This window comes from Apaloderma vittatum, unplaced genomic scaffold, assembly GCF_000703405.1.
Source record: "Apaloderma vittatum isolate BGI_N311 unplaced genomic scaffold, ASM70340v1 scaffold38992, whole genome shotgun sequence".
Taxonomy (NCBI): Eukaryota; Metazoa; Chordata; class Aves; order Trogoniformes; family Trogonidae; genus Apaloderma; species Apaloderma vittatum.
The window spans coordinates 1545-15437 of NW_009702793.1; the positions used below are offsets into that span (position 1 = coordinate 1545).

Sequence of the window (13893 nt, forward strand, 5' to 3'; positions counted from 1 at the left end):
TTCCAATACAGCAGTGACACTTAACGTATGGCATTGGCATAGATACTTGTTGGAAGCATGGTGGGGTATGAAGTCCCAGTACACTGTTGCTGACTCTGTGTGTGTGTGTGTGTGTGTCCCCCGAGGTGAAGTACTTGCAGCTCTTCTACCCTCTCCTGTTGGAAACCCACGTCCCAGCTTGCTCAAGTTGTTCAGGTAGCTGTGGCAGTGGCAGTTACTTGGAACAGCAGCTGGTAAAATTATGTTAATGACTGAATGGCCGGTGTTGCAAAGAAGTTGTCGACATCTCTTCAAATGCTGTCTGTGAGTGGGAGAGGTAGACTTACTATTTCCAGCTGTTGTTTGCGGAAGTGGGGTGCTCTGCTCTATGTTTCAGTGTGTCCAGATTTGTCAACATACGCCGTTAAGCTTTCGAATATGGTTTCTTTGAACGCCAGTGTAAAAATAGCACCCACTGTCCCAACCACATGTGCCATCTTGAAATAGCATAAAGGAATTCTTTATTTTCCCAAGCTAAATTGCTTTTTGTTAGAAACCAGTGACAGACATTTTTGAAGAAGACATGCAACTGCTGTGAAAATCCCATTCCTTTGGTTCATCCAGGTGTATATTTACACTTGGTGACTGTATAGACAGCCTCATTATTGCGCATGGTTGTAGTTAATCTGGAAATTTGGATTTAAGTTGAAGGACTGGCTCTAACGCACTCACAAGCTAGCTGTGAACAACGGGCCCAAACCCTGCCAGGCTTTGTATTCCTGTGCCCAGTGATGCTCCTTGAAGGCATTACCTCCAATTTTGGGGTACAGCAGTTTACAACTGTGCCCTGAGTTATATCACAGGCATTCATATTTAAAATATTGTGCCTTTGAGCTCTGTTTAACTTGTCCTATAGGATATTTGTCACTGTCAGGTTGCTGGTCCTGCTCTAAGATAATTTCTGGAAGTTTTGGTTCTTTGGCTTAGGAAACAAACTTAGGAGAATCTTAACATGTTTTCTGAATGACCATAGCCCCACTGAGCAGTGCTTGGATGCAGATGATCAACGTTTCAGTAACTGTTGACCAAAACCAGATAGCTGCCGCCTTCTGCTAACCCACAAGTGAGAATGCTTTGCCTAGACCTGGAACTCATCTGACTGCTCCATGCTGGCCAAACTACCGCACCTTGTGTTAGACATCGCTTTTGTAAGTTTGAGGTGTGTACAGCCAAGCCCCAGCACGTGCTCTCATTGCCTGTACATGAAAATTTACAGAGCAGATCAGGCACTGTGTTTATGCTGCTTCTTTTAAAATCAGAATGAGGAGTTGCCATCATCCAGTCATTTTTGTCCATCTTTTTCCCCTGGGTTTGAGTTGTTTCTGTCTCATGCTGTGCTTTCCTAGAGCATGCTGCTTTCTGTTTCAGTTCTGTAAGGCTGTGTGCAATGCACTTTTTTATATATCTGTTCAGTCAGACATTCATTTATTTTTGTTCTTGTTGCTCCCTTTACAGTGTCTTTGAGATTAAGGGCAGCTAGCTCTAGCCAGTTTGCTCCTAATTTAGGGCCTAATCCAATTTAAATTGAAGTGAGTGGAAACACTCCTTTGAACACAGAGGATGGTTGTCGTTGGAGAGATGGTCTGGGCAAGCTGAACTCAGTAGCTAACTCTCAGTCCTTCTGCTCTCTCTTTGAAATGGTTCAGTGTGATTGTTTATAAGCAGTAGATTGAGTTAGGGAAGTGTCAGAGGGAACTGCATAGAACAAAAAACCGCTTGTGCAGTCCCCAGAGTCGCGAGGAGCCCTTTCTTCCTTTCCTGGGGCTGTCTGGAGGCAGCTGCTTCGGGTGCTTCAAGACTTGTTTTTCCCCTTCAATTTTGCTCAGTCGTTGCAAGCGAAAATGGCAAAAGACAGATTCTGAGCAGGTTATGGCTCTTCTTGGCTACGTTAATGGTATGTGGGGAGGGAAGCACAGCAAAAACCAACCTGAGCATAAGAGAGAAAATACAACATGTATTTCCAAATTTCTGTGCTCATTACTGGTATTTTCTTGGGGGTAAAAATAAAAGCTGCCTTAATTACACAGTCTTGTATATTGCTGCCCAAACTATTGCATGTGACACAAGTGTTTTCTAAACATTAAACAGTAACCAGTTGTCTCAGCAGATCGCTGTTTTGTTCTTCCAGAGCCGTGCTGCCCAGTAAGGCAGAGATGGGAGCCCTTCCTCTCCACGCACTGCTTGAGGGGTCCCACCCTGCTCAAGTCAGACCTGTGCAGTTCAGAGCAGAGAGGCTGTTGTAGAAATCAGATGTGTACTGTCAAGCAATTGCATCTGCAAATGACAGTGAGCCCTTACAGGATGTTTTATAACTCTATCTCTGCCTCTTCTAAAAATCTAATGCAGCAGCAGAATAGAGGATATTTCAGTTGCTTTTCTGCTTTGGGGACCTACTGTGTCGCTGGAATAAACGCAGCAGTAACTCTGCCGGTGACAACTCACAACTGTGTGCATCAGCTTTATTCCTGTTGCCCAACAGTCTAACAATACTTGGTTTAACCTAACCTTGACATTTTATTATGTTTTTGTAAAAAAAAAAAAAAGTTTCCTGTAGTCAAATGCCAACCACAGCAGCCTAAGAAGCTAAAAAACCTCTTAGCTTTCCAACGGCAGTTTTGTGACATGTCAGTAATGTATCATTCTTGTTAAAATAAACTTTGAGCCTTGGGAAGTAAGACGAGTGATAGTTTGATTCAGAGCCCGGTCTGTGCCAGGGCTGCTCCCCTGGGTGCTGAGTGTGTCCCAAGGAGGAAATGACACAACCCTGGGCAGGGCAGTGGGGCCGGAGAGAGAGCAAACTCTTTGTGAAAGCTTCCTGCAGCCCACAAACAGTGTTTTAGGGGGTGTATTCTGTAGGGTTAAGGAAACACTGAAAGTGTAGTGTCATGGGGAGCTACTTAGTGGGGGAAGATTAGATCATAGCTTCATACTCAAATTTGCTTTTTCTGTAGACCTAATGTTGAAAGTTGCGTGAATTCTTTGTTACATGTAAAAAATAATTGTGAAGGTCCCATTTATAATGATTGATCTTATTTTTTTTAATTCTTTGAGTGTCATGTTAAAACATTTACCTAATATTATTAGCGGATTATGTGAGATCCACCTCAAACTGTCATCAGCGATCCTTGCAGAATGATAATGTCTGTACATTGAGCTGCCACTGGTTATTTGCAGTCTGTTTCTACTGCAGTGGTTGTATAGCATGTGGCAGATGGCCTAGGTAATGGATTACTGTTATTTTTTAGGTAAATAAATGATCAGATAAATTGATGCCCAGCTCCTGTCACGTCAGGAAGTGTGTGTAGTGACCACCGTTACTATTCAGTGAGCTACGGAGCTTCAGGTTGAATGGGAATGGATAGGTGGCTGGTCCAGGAGATGTACCTGGCTCTTACGGTCTCCTCGTCAGGCCTTTGGGAGTTTAATCCTCTCGGTGTGTTCAAATAACAAAGTAATTTGTCTGTCTCTTTAATGAGACTCATTGTTTAATCTCTGTAGGAATAAAGAAAGCATTTTTGTTATTGAAGTTTACTAACTGAACCAGTTGAATTGGAGGAAGTCGCAGAAACAGCCAGAATCACAAGGTTTCACTGTTCTGGATGTTCTATTTTTAATAGGATTTAAAAAAACAAGTGATCATAAGGTTAATCGTAGATGATGTTCCTACTGTGAAGGAAAAGCAGTGTGTGGCTCGCAAGTCTGCTGTCCTGTGGGCACCAGTGGGATGGTGCCTGCATTTCTGACAGCAGGTCTCGGAGGAGCCAGCTGCTTGGGCTGTCCTACAGGGACATTCGTTGAATTCAGATTTCATTACTGGAAAACGATACACACAAATATTTAGCTGCTTGAAGTCTTGCTTCTAATGCTATATGTATCTGGATTCTTTGACACCTGTCTGCATATGCGAGCGTACGTACAGGCGTTGCCAGTTTGAAAGACATCTTGTGACGCAGGACGATGATGGACCCCGTTTTGCTTTGTGCTGCCAGGCAGCAAGAACTCTGATAAGAGCCAGTGGTTTGGTTTATGCCTCTCGGTTAAAGTCAGCTTAGCTTCGTTTGCATGTATGAAGTTAGGAACTCGCAGAGTCTGAACCCTTTTTACTCGGTTGGGTTTTCTTTTGTACGCTTGAAGGTGCAGAGGTTATCTCTGATCTAATTTTGTGCTCACTGTAGTGGAGCAGTGTTTACTACTGCGTGTATCACGCTTGACTGATAGTGAGTATTTGTGCAGTTGGACCCAGGGCCAAGAAACAGCTTTTGGGCACGGCTGCTTCTGTAGCAAACTGCTCAGATGAGTCAAAGCAGCAGTGTGTGCCTTCTGCTTGTTTCTGCTGCACTAACGAGGCAGAACTTCCTACTTTCCTTTAATAATAGGTGTTTCTTTTTGCAGAAGATAGAGTGCTAGGGTCAGAATAAACCTGCAGTGCTTGGAAATTTTCATCATGTCTGTGACTTTGACTTTTTCCTTAGAGTATATCACCGTAACCCTGCTCATGAGACAGCACAACAGGTGTATGTTTTTGTTTGGGGGATGATGCTCCTAAGAGTTTGATTGGTTTAAATTGGTACCAAAACTTTAAAGTAAGTAGAAATGCATTAGGCACAAAATTAAACCTGTTATCTCAGGGTCACAAGCGATAAAGAAAATTCAGACTGCGTTGAATTCAAAGGCTCTTTGTACAGTAGCTTTCTCCCTTTGCTGGCATTACTTCCGAGCTGGATGCAGGATGGAGAGTTGTGTGGTGGGGTTGCTAAGGCCGTGTTTACCAACGCAAATAGCAGGGCTTTTAGTGACTTTCCTTGCAGAGAACAGCACTTTCATGGCTGTGCTGGTGCTGTGCTCTGTGCCGCCCTTTGCTTAGGACTGCATTATTTCTTCCTTGTTCTCCACGTTTCTTGGCTTTGATTAACCCTGAGTTTGCTTAAGCCTGATCCTGCAAAGGTTTATCTTTGTTCCCTGTGAGTAATAAGATTTCTTAATTTTACGCTTTGAAATCAAGCATGTAAATCTGAAAGATTTGGCTTTTGATTTTCTATTTCCTCTTGTTGCAGGGAAATAACTTTGCTGTTTTATAGCTGCTCAGAATGATTTGTGCAGGAAATCAAACAAAACATATCCTAGGGATGTTGTCAAGTTCTTTGTGTTAAGCTCTGAGTATGCAGCGTTGCAGTAAGTTAGGACCTGTCTACTGAAAAACCAATTTTAATATTTAATAGCAAGAGTGTGTTTTCAGAAGTAGCTCCTGATTTCAGGACCCCCACCATCTCAGGGAGATCATAGTTGCATTCGTCTTCTTTTAGCATAGTCCACTTTCTCAGTTTGCTACAGGCAGCCGCCCAGTGTGAAATTCTGTGTGGGATGGGTAACCTGAGCTGCCCGGCACTGGGCAAATGTGAAAAGCGCCAGAGTTACTGAGCTGATGATCTTGATGATTTTGGGGTCTTCCTTTCTCCTGGCCATCTGGCTCGTAACCTGCGCCTTTTCTGTGACAATATAGATACTTTGCTGATGACTCCCACTTCATTATAGTATTTAGTAGTATTAGTATTTAGTAGTTTTATTTCTACATATCTTTGTCTATTTATACAAAAATAAAATGTAGAAGAGAGATCAGTGGTGGCTAAAGCTCGTCATTTTGTGTGTGTGTGTGTTTTTGTTTGGTTTTTTTTTCCTTTTAAAAGAGGGTAAGTATTTGGTGTGATTACATTAAAGGAGTACCCTTCTTGCTGAATCGTGGGCATTAAAAAGCTGGAAGGTACGCAGAGGAAACATCAGGCACTGCTAATAAAGTTTAAAGACTTCACTCCTGCTGAGTATCTGTGGATTGCAGATATTGACCCAACTTTTACTGTGATTATCTGCAAATTTTAATGCAAATTCTGAAGAAGGTAAAAAGTGGATTACTTATAAAAGTGGAGATCTTGTGGCTTTGCACCATCTGTTCTCCTTAGTGGCATGGGATTAATTTCTTTGTCCTGTTAATCGGGGACAATAGCAAGAATTGTCACAGATCTTTCCCTGGATAATAATGGCATGGAGATACTCAAGGCTGGGGTAAAGCTTCTTAAAGTGTTAAGGGAGAAGAAGGTACAAACCTAACATAAAATAAGCAAGCATGAATGAGAAGTCACCATGCTGATGAACAGTCTGAGGGAGCAGTACCATGATTAAACGGGAGGAGAAGCGGAATGCGGCTGTGCCTGCAGGGTCGTCTTGGAGTCTGTTACCTCCGTGCTGTTTGCTGATAGTTGTGGTTGTTTTCTGAACATCTTGAAAGCTGTTGCATTTCCCTCATTGCTCACCAAGTCTTCATTTTTGCCTTTTAACCCCGCTTCAGGTATGACTGTAGGTCAGGCTGTTGAGGTAATTCACATAGGGTGAAAGCTGCCACCGATAATTAGCAGGGAGAGTGGCTCGTTGGGTTTATTTAGCTCTTAAGAGACAGTGGGGATAATTGAGAGAAGACTCTTCCAGACTACTCACACTGTAGTCCAATGAGAGCTCTTGCTTTAAAATTAAATGTAGGGGCTAAAACAAGGTTACTTTGAAGAGCTCTCATTATGTCTTTATAGCAGTTAGCACAGGGGCAAAATATGATGTATGACTTGTTGTGTTATGTTTCCTGAGACTGCTGTGTGGTTAGATGTAAACTGCATGTTTCTAGCTTGATGGTCCTACACGTAGAGGAACAGAGACTTCTCATCTGAGCGATTTTCTTGCCCATACGGTCTCTTTTTTGTAAATAGATATAAAACATTATGAAGTCTTGCTGCAGTTACCAACAGTGTCTATGAGTTCTTCAATTTGATTATCACAAGACAGAAAATTCTGCTATTACTTTTTGGTTTACAGGAGGACACTCTTGGTCTTTGTAGAGCCAGAGAAATAAACTAAAAATACTATGAGTCGGTCTAACAATGAAGGAATTCATTGCCCCAACATGGCTTGTCACACGTTACTCTGTGCAGACTCCATGGGTTATTCATAAGTATCTTTAAAGCAGATGACCTCAGTTGTTTTTGCTGAGGAAACCGGAGAGAGAGATTCCAAAGTTGCCTTATGAGTTAGTGTATACCAACACAAGAAACATGGAAATGTTTTCCATGGAAATTGAACCTATTTTGCGTGGAAAGGAAACACCAGTTGCCTCTGCAAGTGCTGCAGATCTGCCTTACAAGAGATACGGGATGGAAATAGATGGTTTAGACTACATGTATGTTAAAGTAAGTAGAATATGTTTGCTTGTTGTCTTGATTTTAACTTAAGTGAAGGCTGTGTAGCAAAGCATATAGTAGCTTACAAGTATAATAGTTTATTAATAACACTTTACAGTAAGTAGTGTTTTGTCAGAAGACTTTATTCAAACATGGCAGACAATGATTCTATTGTTTAGGACATTGTCTCTCTTAGAAAAATCTTATATGAGGAGAAGCATTTGCAGAAGTTGTTAGAATTTGATGTCAGAGTGCACTTCTTTCTTGTGACAGTCTTGTGGATTGGAAATAAAAAGGCAATATAAACTTTTGGCAAACACTCAAATCTGTAGCATGTAGAGGAAAGGTATGGAATAGTTTCTCTGAACGTGAAAGATGTTAATACAATTTCCAATTAGCGTGAAAGGTTCTAATTTCACTCCCCTCTCCAAACCCGGAGGTGTTTTCTGTAACTTCTCATAATAACAAAAGTTAGAATTGCACCCGTGAATTGGGCCAGACGTGGGATTTTCAAGGTGCCAGGGGAAGAAATGCAGCTGCTCTCCCTAGAGAGGTTCCAAGAGCAACGCTGTGACCGTTAACCCTAGTTCTGTTTTCCCAGCTTCCTTGTGGAGGCTCTTTGAGAGGTTTAACTCTGCTCACTGGTTTAAGTTAGAGCTTGCCAGGTCATTCATACCAGATCATTCTGGTATCTGTGCATGGGGACTTACTGTTGCTTTCCCATGAAAAAGTGGTGGGATTAAATATAGCTTCATTTGATGTGCTTCACTGATGTCAGGTTGCTGTTATGGCAGAAAGGTGTCTGTCGTGTGGACTTGACCATAATGACAGTTCTGTTCTGGGTTAGCTGAGTAAAACTAGTTTTCCCTGAATAACTCAAAAAGCTCTGCTTTAATGGCATAACTACATCTCAGCCTGGGATTTCTGTATTATTCTAACAAAAAATAGTCAGTTCATTTTGGACTTTTAGAACCTCGAGGAGGCGTTGTATTTTCAGTGTGACTTTTGGGGGAGGCTAAGAGTGAGTGAGAATGAAAGAATGCTGCTTGGACTTGAGCTCAACTTTACAGAAAGGTATTCAGAAAGTACACCCTTATCTACTATCAAAATTTATGCCAAATACCTTTCCTTTAATTTTTAACTTTTAACTTTAGCTTTCACAGTTAAGTCCTCAATTGCTCATACTCCAGATATTTTATAGATATCAGAAAACTTTGTCTTATTTCATGTCTGTGAGATAGGTGATGAACCATGGTTCCGCTACTTTTTTCTCAATAACTTCTTGTTTCAAACTCCAGCTGTAGCTGTTGCACAGCACGGCGCAGTGCATCTGTCTAATCAATACAGCCCTTTATTTTCCCTTCCTGCCTAAGCGAGCGCTAGATGTGCCAGATAATCTCATGGCAGCGATGCAGATGGCTCCGCGCTGAAGCGGAGGCACCGAGACAGAAGATGGTGCTTACTCTTTCAGCGCCTGCGAACCTGGAGTGAATGTGCGGCGCAGCCAGAGACATCAGTCCCCTCCGTCCCCCGCCAAAACCTGGGCTGCGCTGCCTGGTGCCCTTGTCCTGCCTCTGATGGGCCAGAAACATTGGGGAAAATAATTACAAAAAGGTTCTGTAAGAACTTAAACCCATTTAAGGACTGGAGGAAATGAAAGCAGCATTTTATTCTGTGGCATCAGCATGTAAAAGTAGATAAGAAACGTGAGGGTCTTGGCTGAGTTTGTACCAGAAATGATCTGGAAATAAAACTTGTTTTAGTGTTTAGTTAATTATGCTGTAAAGTCTATATCGTGACTTGCATCATCTTGGTGTTGAAACAAAATCCTACAGCCACTTTTTTCTTTTGTCCTCATAGTATTTGTTTTCTTGGATCTTAAATTCATTAAGTTAATCATGACATGTTGAATAGTTTTTTTGTGTATTGCTTAAGTATTGGCTATTTTTTAATTTTTAATTTGGACTGGCTTTGTAATATAACCACAACATTCACAAACATGAAATCACGCATCTCTTTCCTAATACTCTTCCTTCAGTGCGGTGTGTTTAATTGGCTTAATATTCAGGGGAAAATTCAGGCTGTAGCTGTTTCATTTGCCCTTAAATTTCTTGTGGCCACTCTTCTACAACTTTTGTAACATGTTTTTCAGGTTGGTTGAATTAGATGTTTTAAGGCAGACTTATAATTAACTTGGTTTTGAAATCACTAGCATATAAGTCAGTGCTGGCCTTTGTTTTGGTGGTATGGATTGAAACACAATACAGTGTATGCCTCTCTGTGTGGGTATGACCCCAAATGAAGTTTCGCTTGACTCAGAATATTTTGCTGTCGCTCAGTCTGGGATAGGCGTCACACTTCTGCTCAAGGTTTCTGCTGATCTTACTGTGGTTATTCAGCTGTTTTGTGTCTCAAGTAGTGACCAAAACATGGGTGGTTTTGATCTAACTGTAATTGCCATCTTTTCTGAGGATCTTTCAGAGCTGTGCTTATTCCTTTGACAGGTCTAGAAATCAAAACTGTTTCCAACTCAAAATTTTCTTAGATATTGATTTGTCTTCGAATATATTTTTAAGCCTGTCTTACTTTAAATGAACATTTATCGAGAAGTGTGCTGAATTAAAAGACAATAGCGTACTGCAGCAAGTGAGACAGAAGTACCGCTGTTTCCCGAGGTTTTTATCATGGGTTTTCACACTCTAGGTTTGCTAGCAGAGGGGAGCGGCAGGCACAGTGGTGCTGGGACATCATCCCCCTTGTCCTACCGAGGATGCAGGGACCGAGGTAGCTGCGTGCCCTTTTGACTGCCCAGGCTGGCCTCCGCCCTGGTCTTCGTGCGGCACTTTTGAAAACATGTTTTATTTTTCTGTAATCGATCATACAGCCTTAATTGAGCCCCATCAAAAGCATCATGTGGGCAAATTTGTGATGCCTGCGAGCGACGTTGTGTGTGAGCTCCCACAACTGCCCGGGGTTTCTGGCGCGGGTGCTGCTGCCGTCGCGAGCAGAGCGAGTCACGGAGTACGAGACTGAAACTGTGGCCATGGGCTGAGGACAGCTGCTTGGGGAGGACAGAGAAGAACTTTTGAAAGGGGATCTGCAAAATACCACGGGAGCTGGCAAATGCTGTTCCCACGTGCAGCAGCGCAGGGGGGTGAACGGGCAACAATTCGATAGCGGGAGCGTAGTCTGGGCTCATAACGACTGAGTGTAAACCAGAACTGTCTTCCTCCGTATGAGATTTTGAAGGGAAGGTCGAGTACAACCAGCAAAGAGAAAGCTAGGTTTTTAAAGATTAAGAAAATCCACAACTTTTAAACTTTTAACGTGTTTTAGCTCCTTAAAGTTTCTCATAAAAAAGCATGTCAACTACAACCTGGGAATATAATTGGTGTTTGATAGATTTTTCAGCTTAAAGTAAAACACTGAGTTTTCTGGCCTTGATGTCGGGCCCACTGCATAGATAGATTTTCAGGGTGGTCATTTTCTCTCAGTTTCACTGGAAAGGTTGTTTTTGCTGTCAAATTTGTCAGTAGTAACATGTATAAATATCTTGTGTTTGGGGTTTAGCTTTTTTGCATCACTTTGAAGAAAGGTGAAATTTCAGGTAAATGGAAATCAACAAACGTTTTTCCAGCGGCTGAAGATGTAAATGATGCTTTGTGGGATACTGATGGTTTTTGATTGTACCTTGCACGGTCAGGGCACGTTTGGCAGACAACGTACAAGTTGGTTTTGTTGTTTGAAGTCACCAGGCCCTACATACACTGAAAGCCTTATAAAAATGCTTGAAAGCAAGAAGAAAAAAGCCAACCAAATTTGCAAACCCAGGGTCGGTAGTGTGCAAGCTCATAGTGGTGGCGTCTTGGGGGATAGCTCGGAGCCTGGGTCACTGCTGTTCCTCGGCCCCTCCTTGGGAGCTCCGTGCCTGTTCGGTCAGGGAATTCCCACAAGTCAGAATAACACGCGGCTTTTGATCTTCCTATTAGGTAGAATAACTACATGAGATTATTTTTCAGATAAAATATTAATACAAATTGTCACATATATTTTCTCCACTATATAACATGATATAAATGTCTTTTTAAATTAATGCTTTCTAAATAGCAGGCCTTAAACTGTACGAGAGGTATATAAATGGCTGTTGCTGAGCAACAAGACAGAAAATATGCTCCATGCCCAAAGAATGCTACTGCTTTTAAGAAAATTGATAGTTTTTGGGTTGATTCTTTTATGAAATTAACGATGCCATTTCCCTCTGGCACTAAGAGGAATTTAGATGAGTTGGTCAGAGGTTTTGCAACAGCCTGCTCGGCAGGGAAATGCTCTACTTTCCGATCCTCCCTGGTTACTTGGCATTTTTATGAAAGGAGCGTAAAATCTTCCTTTTCAAACTGCAGCTAGGAGCAGCACTTTGTTAATAGGAAGGTAGAGCTTCCTTGGGTCTGCCTGCGTGTCACAGGGCAGAAATTTTAGTGGTTTCAGCAGTAGGAGAAATGGGACCTCCTCCCACCTCGTGTGTGAGTGATGAGGATCTATTTGTAGAGGATCCAGACTGGTCAAGTTAAGACTTGTATTCAACCTGTTACTCTCCTGGCTGTGCATCTGCTCATGTTCTTAATATAAAAGCTAAAGTTTTTATTACAAGTGCTTCTATGCTCAGTATTACCATCCATGGTGATAGCACTGTAAACCAAGTATAGGGGAATGCGTAAACCTGAAAAGAAGGTGTTGTGATAGCATCAGATAATGTTTTCAGAGCAACCTGATCCAGGGAAATCGCACAGCTCAGAAGTCCTTTTCTAATAAATTTGCATTTTGCGTAGGTAAGTTCAACACTCCTGTGGTGTGAACTTCTACAGCTTTGTGCTCTGTTTTCTTGTTATGCCTTGGTAGCATAGACACTTTGCCTTTTCCAGCCCAGTGATGCAGCCTGCTCTCTCCAGGTGGCCGTGTTCAGTTAGCAAAGGGCTCACATTGAATACTTTTGGTCAAATTTAGCTTTGGCTTTCACCAGCTGTTGTGGTTCCATCAGCTCGTTCAGCTGGTGCTGCCAGAATTGCTGGTATCTCTTTGATCCAGACGTTGACAAGCTGCTTTATTCCTACTAAAAATGAGATCATCCTTGAAAGAGAAAGTGGCAGTGTCTCCCTTAAGTTTTTCGTGGTTAACGCCTGGAAGACTGGTTTTTGAGGCTGTCTGTAAGTAAATAAATAGATGATCTTTGCTGAAGTGAAAATGGTCTAAGTTCACTTTTATGGGTAGATTTGCTGGGAGACCAGAGACAGCTTTTTAGGAGTTGAAATTTCTTTTTTTTTTTTTCCTCTTTGAAATGTGGATAATTTCATGAACTCTTTCAGCTCCTACCAAGAGAGTTGTTAAGCTTCTGCAGTATTCGTGATTGTGCCATGGAAGTGGAAAACTATTTGACTGCTGAAGTGACTGCTGAGCCGCTTGCATTACTAATTCCATTTTGTCAGCAATGTCAATTAGTACTTGAAGAGGTTAATATCTCAGAAGAGGGCTTCTTGAGTCATATGATCTTTTTTGATACATAATTATTATAGTCTGCTGATTTCTTCATGTGATCTAAGATGAAATCATGTGGTATGAGAGAGTATTGCAATGTCCTATTATATTTTCTTATTATATAAAATAGTAGTAGTCCAGCTAGCTTTCTGACCTGCCTGTGAAAAATGAGAAGTTGTCCTTCTATTTTTTTCTGCTGTGAACTGTTTTAGAGATCACTAAGCCATTGCCTTTCGGCAGCCCAGCTTCTCCTTTCTTGAACAAAGTATGGCAATTCCACACTCTGTGATTTTGGAGGGGTTTTTACGTCAGTCTGCTGAGGCTGGAAGAAAGTCTAGGCAAGAAGCTGAGTTTCCTTAAGCAAATCATACTGTTATCTCGCCTATCGGCAATTTTATTCTGGTAGTTCAAAATTTACATTCAAGTGTTGCGAAGAGTAATATGTTCATTGATAGTAAAGAGGCACGGTTTCAGTAAAGTTCTTTTTTTTCTTGCTATCATTTTTATTTTCATTTCAGTGTATTTTTAAGCTAGAATTTCCCTCCATCTTTAGAATGCTGATTTGTAAATTGGAGTCTGTAGAAGTTTATTGTATTTTAGTCTTATTTTAATGTAGTCATAAGCTTAGTTTTGTATGCTAGTAAATAAAGAGGGATGCAAAGTAGACATACAAGAGTAATATATTTCCCAAGAGGGAGGCCCTTGGTCCTGTTTCTGCTGGTGGTGATGCTTTATTTCCCACTGTAGGGTTGGATCCCACTGAAGGCTGGGCAGCAAGGGGATTTTAACATCGAATGATTATATAAAAGATAGGATGAAAAATCCGATTTTGCAAATAATTCTGCTAAATTAATGAGGTGAGAATGTTGTGAAATGATTCAGTGCTTGTAATTAGGAACATCTCTCTCTTTCCTCCCACCTGGTCTTTTTACCAGGTGTTTTCTTTGGCAGGGATTTAAGGCTAGGCAATGATGCTAGAGATGAAAAGCTACAGCTTCGTGCTCATAGGATGACTTTTAATATCTGTAAGGTTATGTCATGTGGAAGGCTTAGCTGTCTGTTGTAACCCAGTTTCTGTGGTTTCTGTTTTCTGCTCTCTCTTTTCCTT

At 41.6% G+C, this 13893-nt stretch overlaps 1 protein-coding gene across 1 annotated transcript in view; it reads left to right on the forward strand.

Annotated features, from left to right (window-relative positions):
• Nucleotides 1-7229: 7229 nt before the first annotated feature.
• MYO5A (myosin VA (heavy chain 12, myoxin)) overlaps nt 7230-13893 on the forward strand; it is an 88083-nt gene continuing 81419 nt past the window's right edge. The window contains exon 1 of the mRNA XM_009864345.1: nt 7230-7265. Within this exon, the coding sequence (XP_009862647.1) occupies nt 7230-7265 (36 nt within the window). The remainder of the gene's footprint in view (nt 7266-13893) is intronic.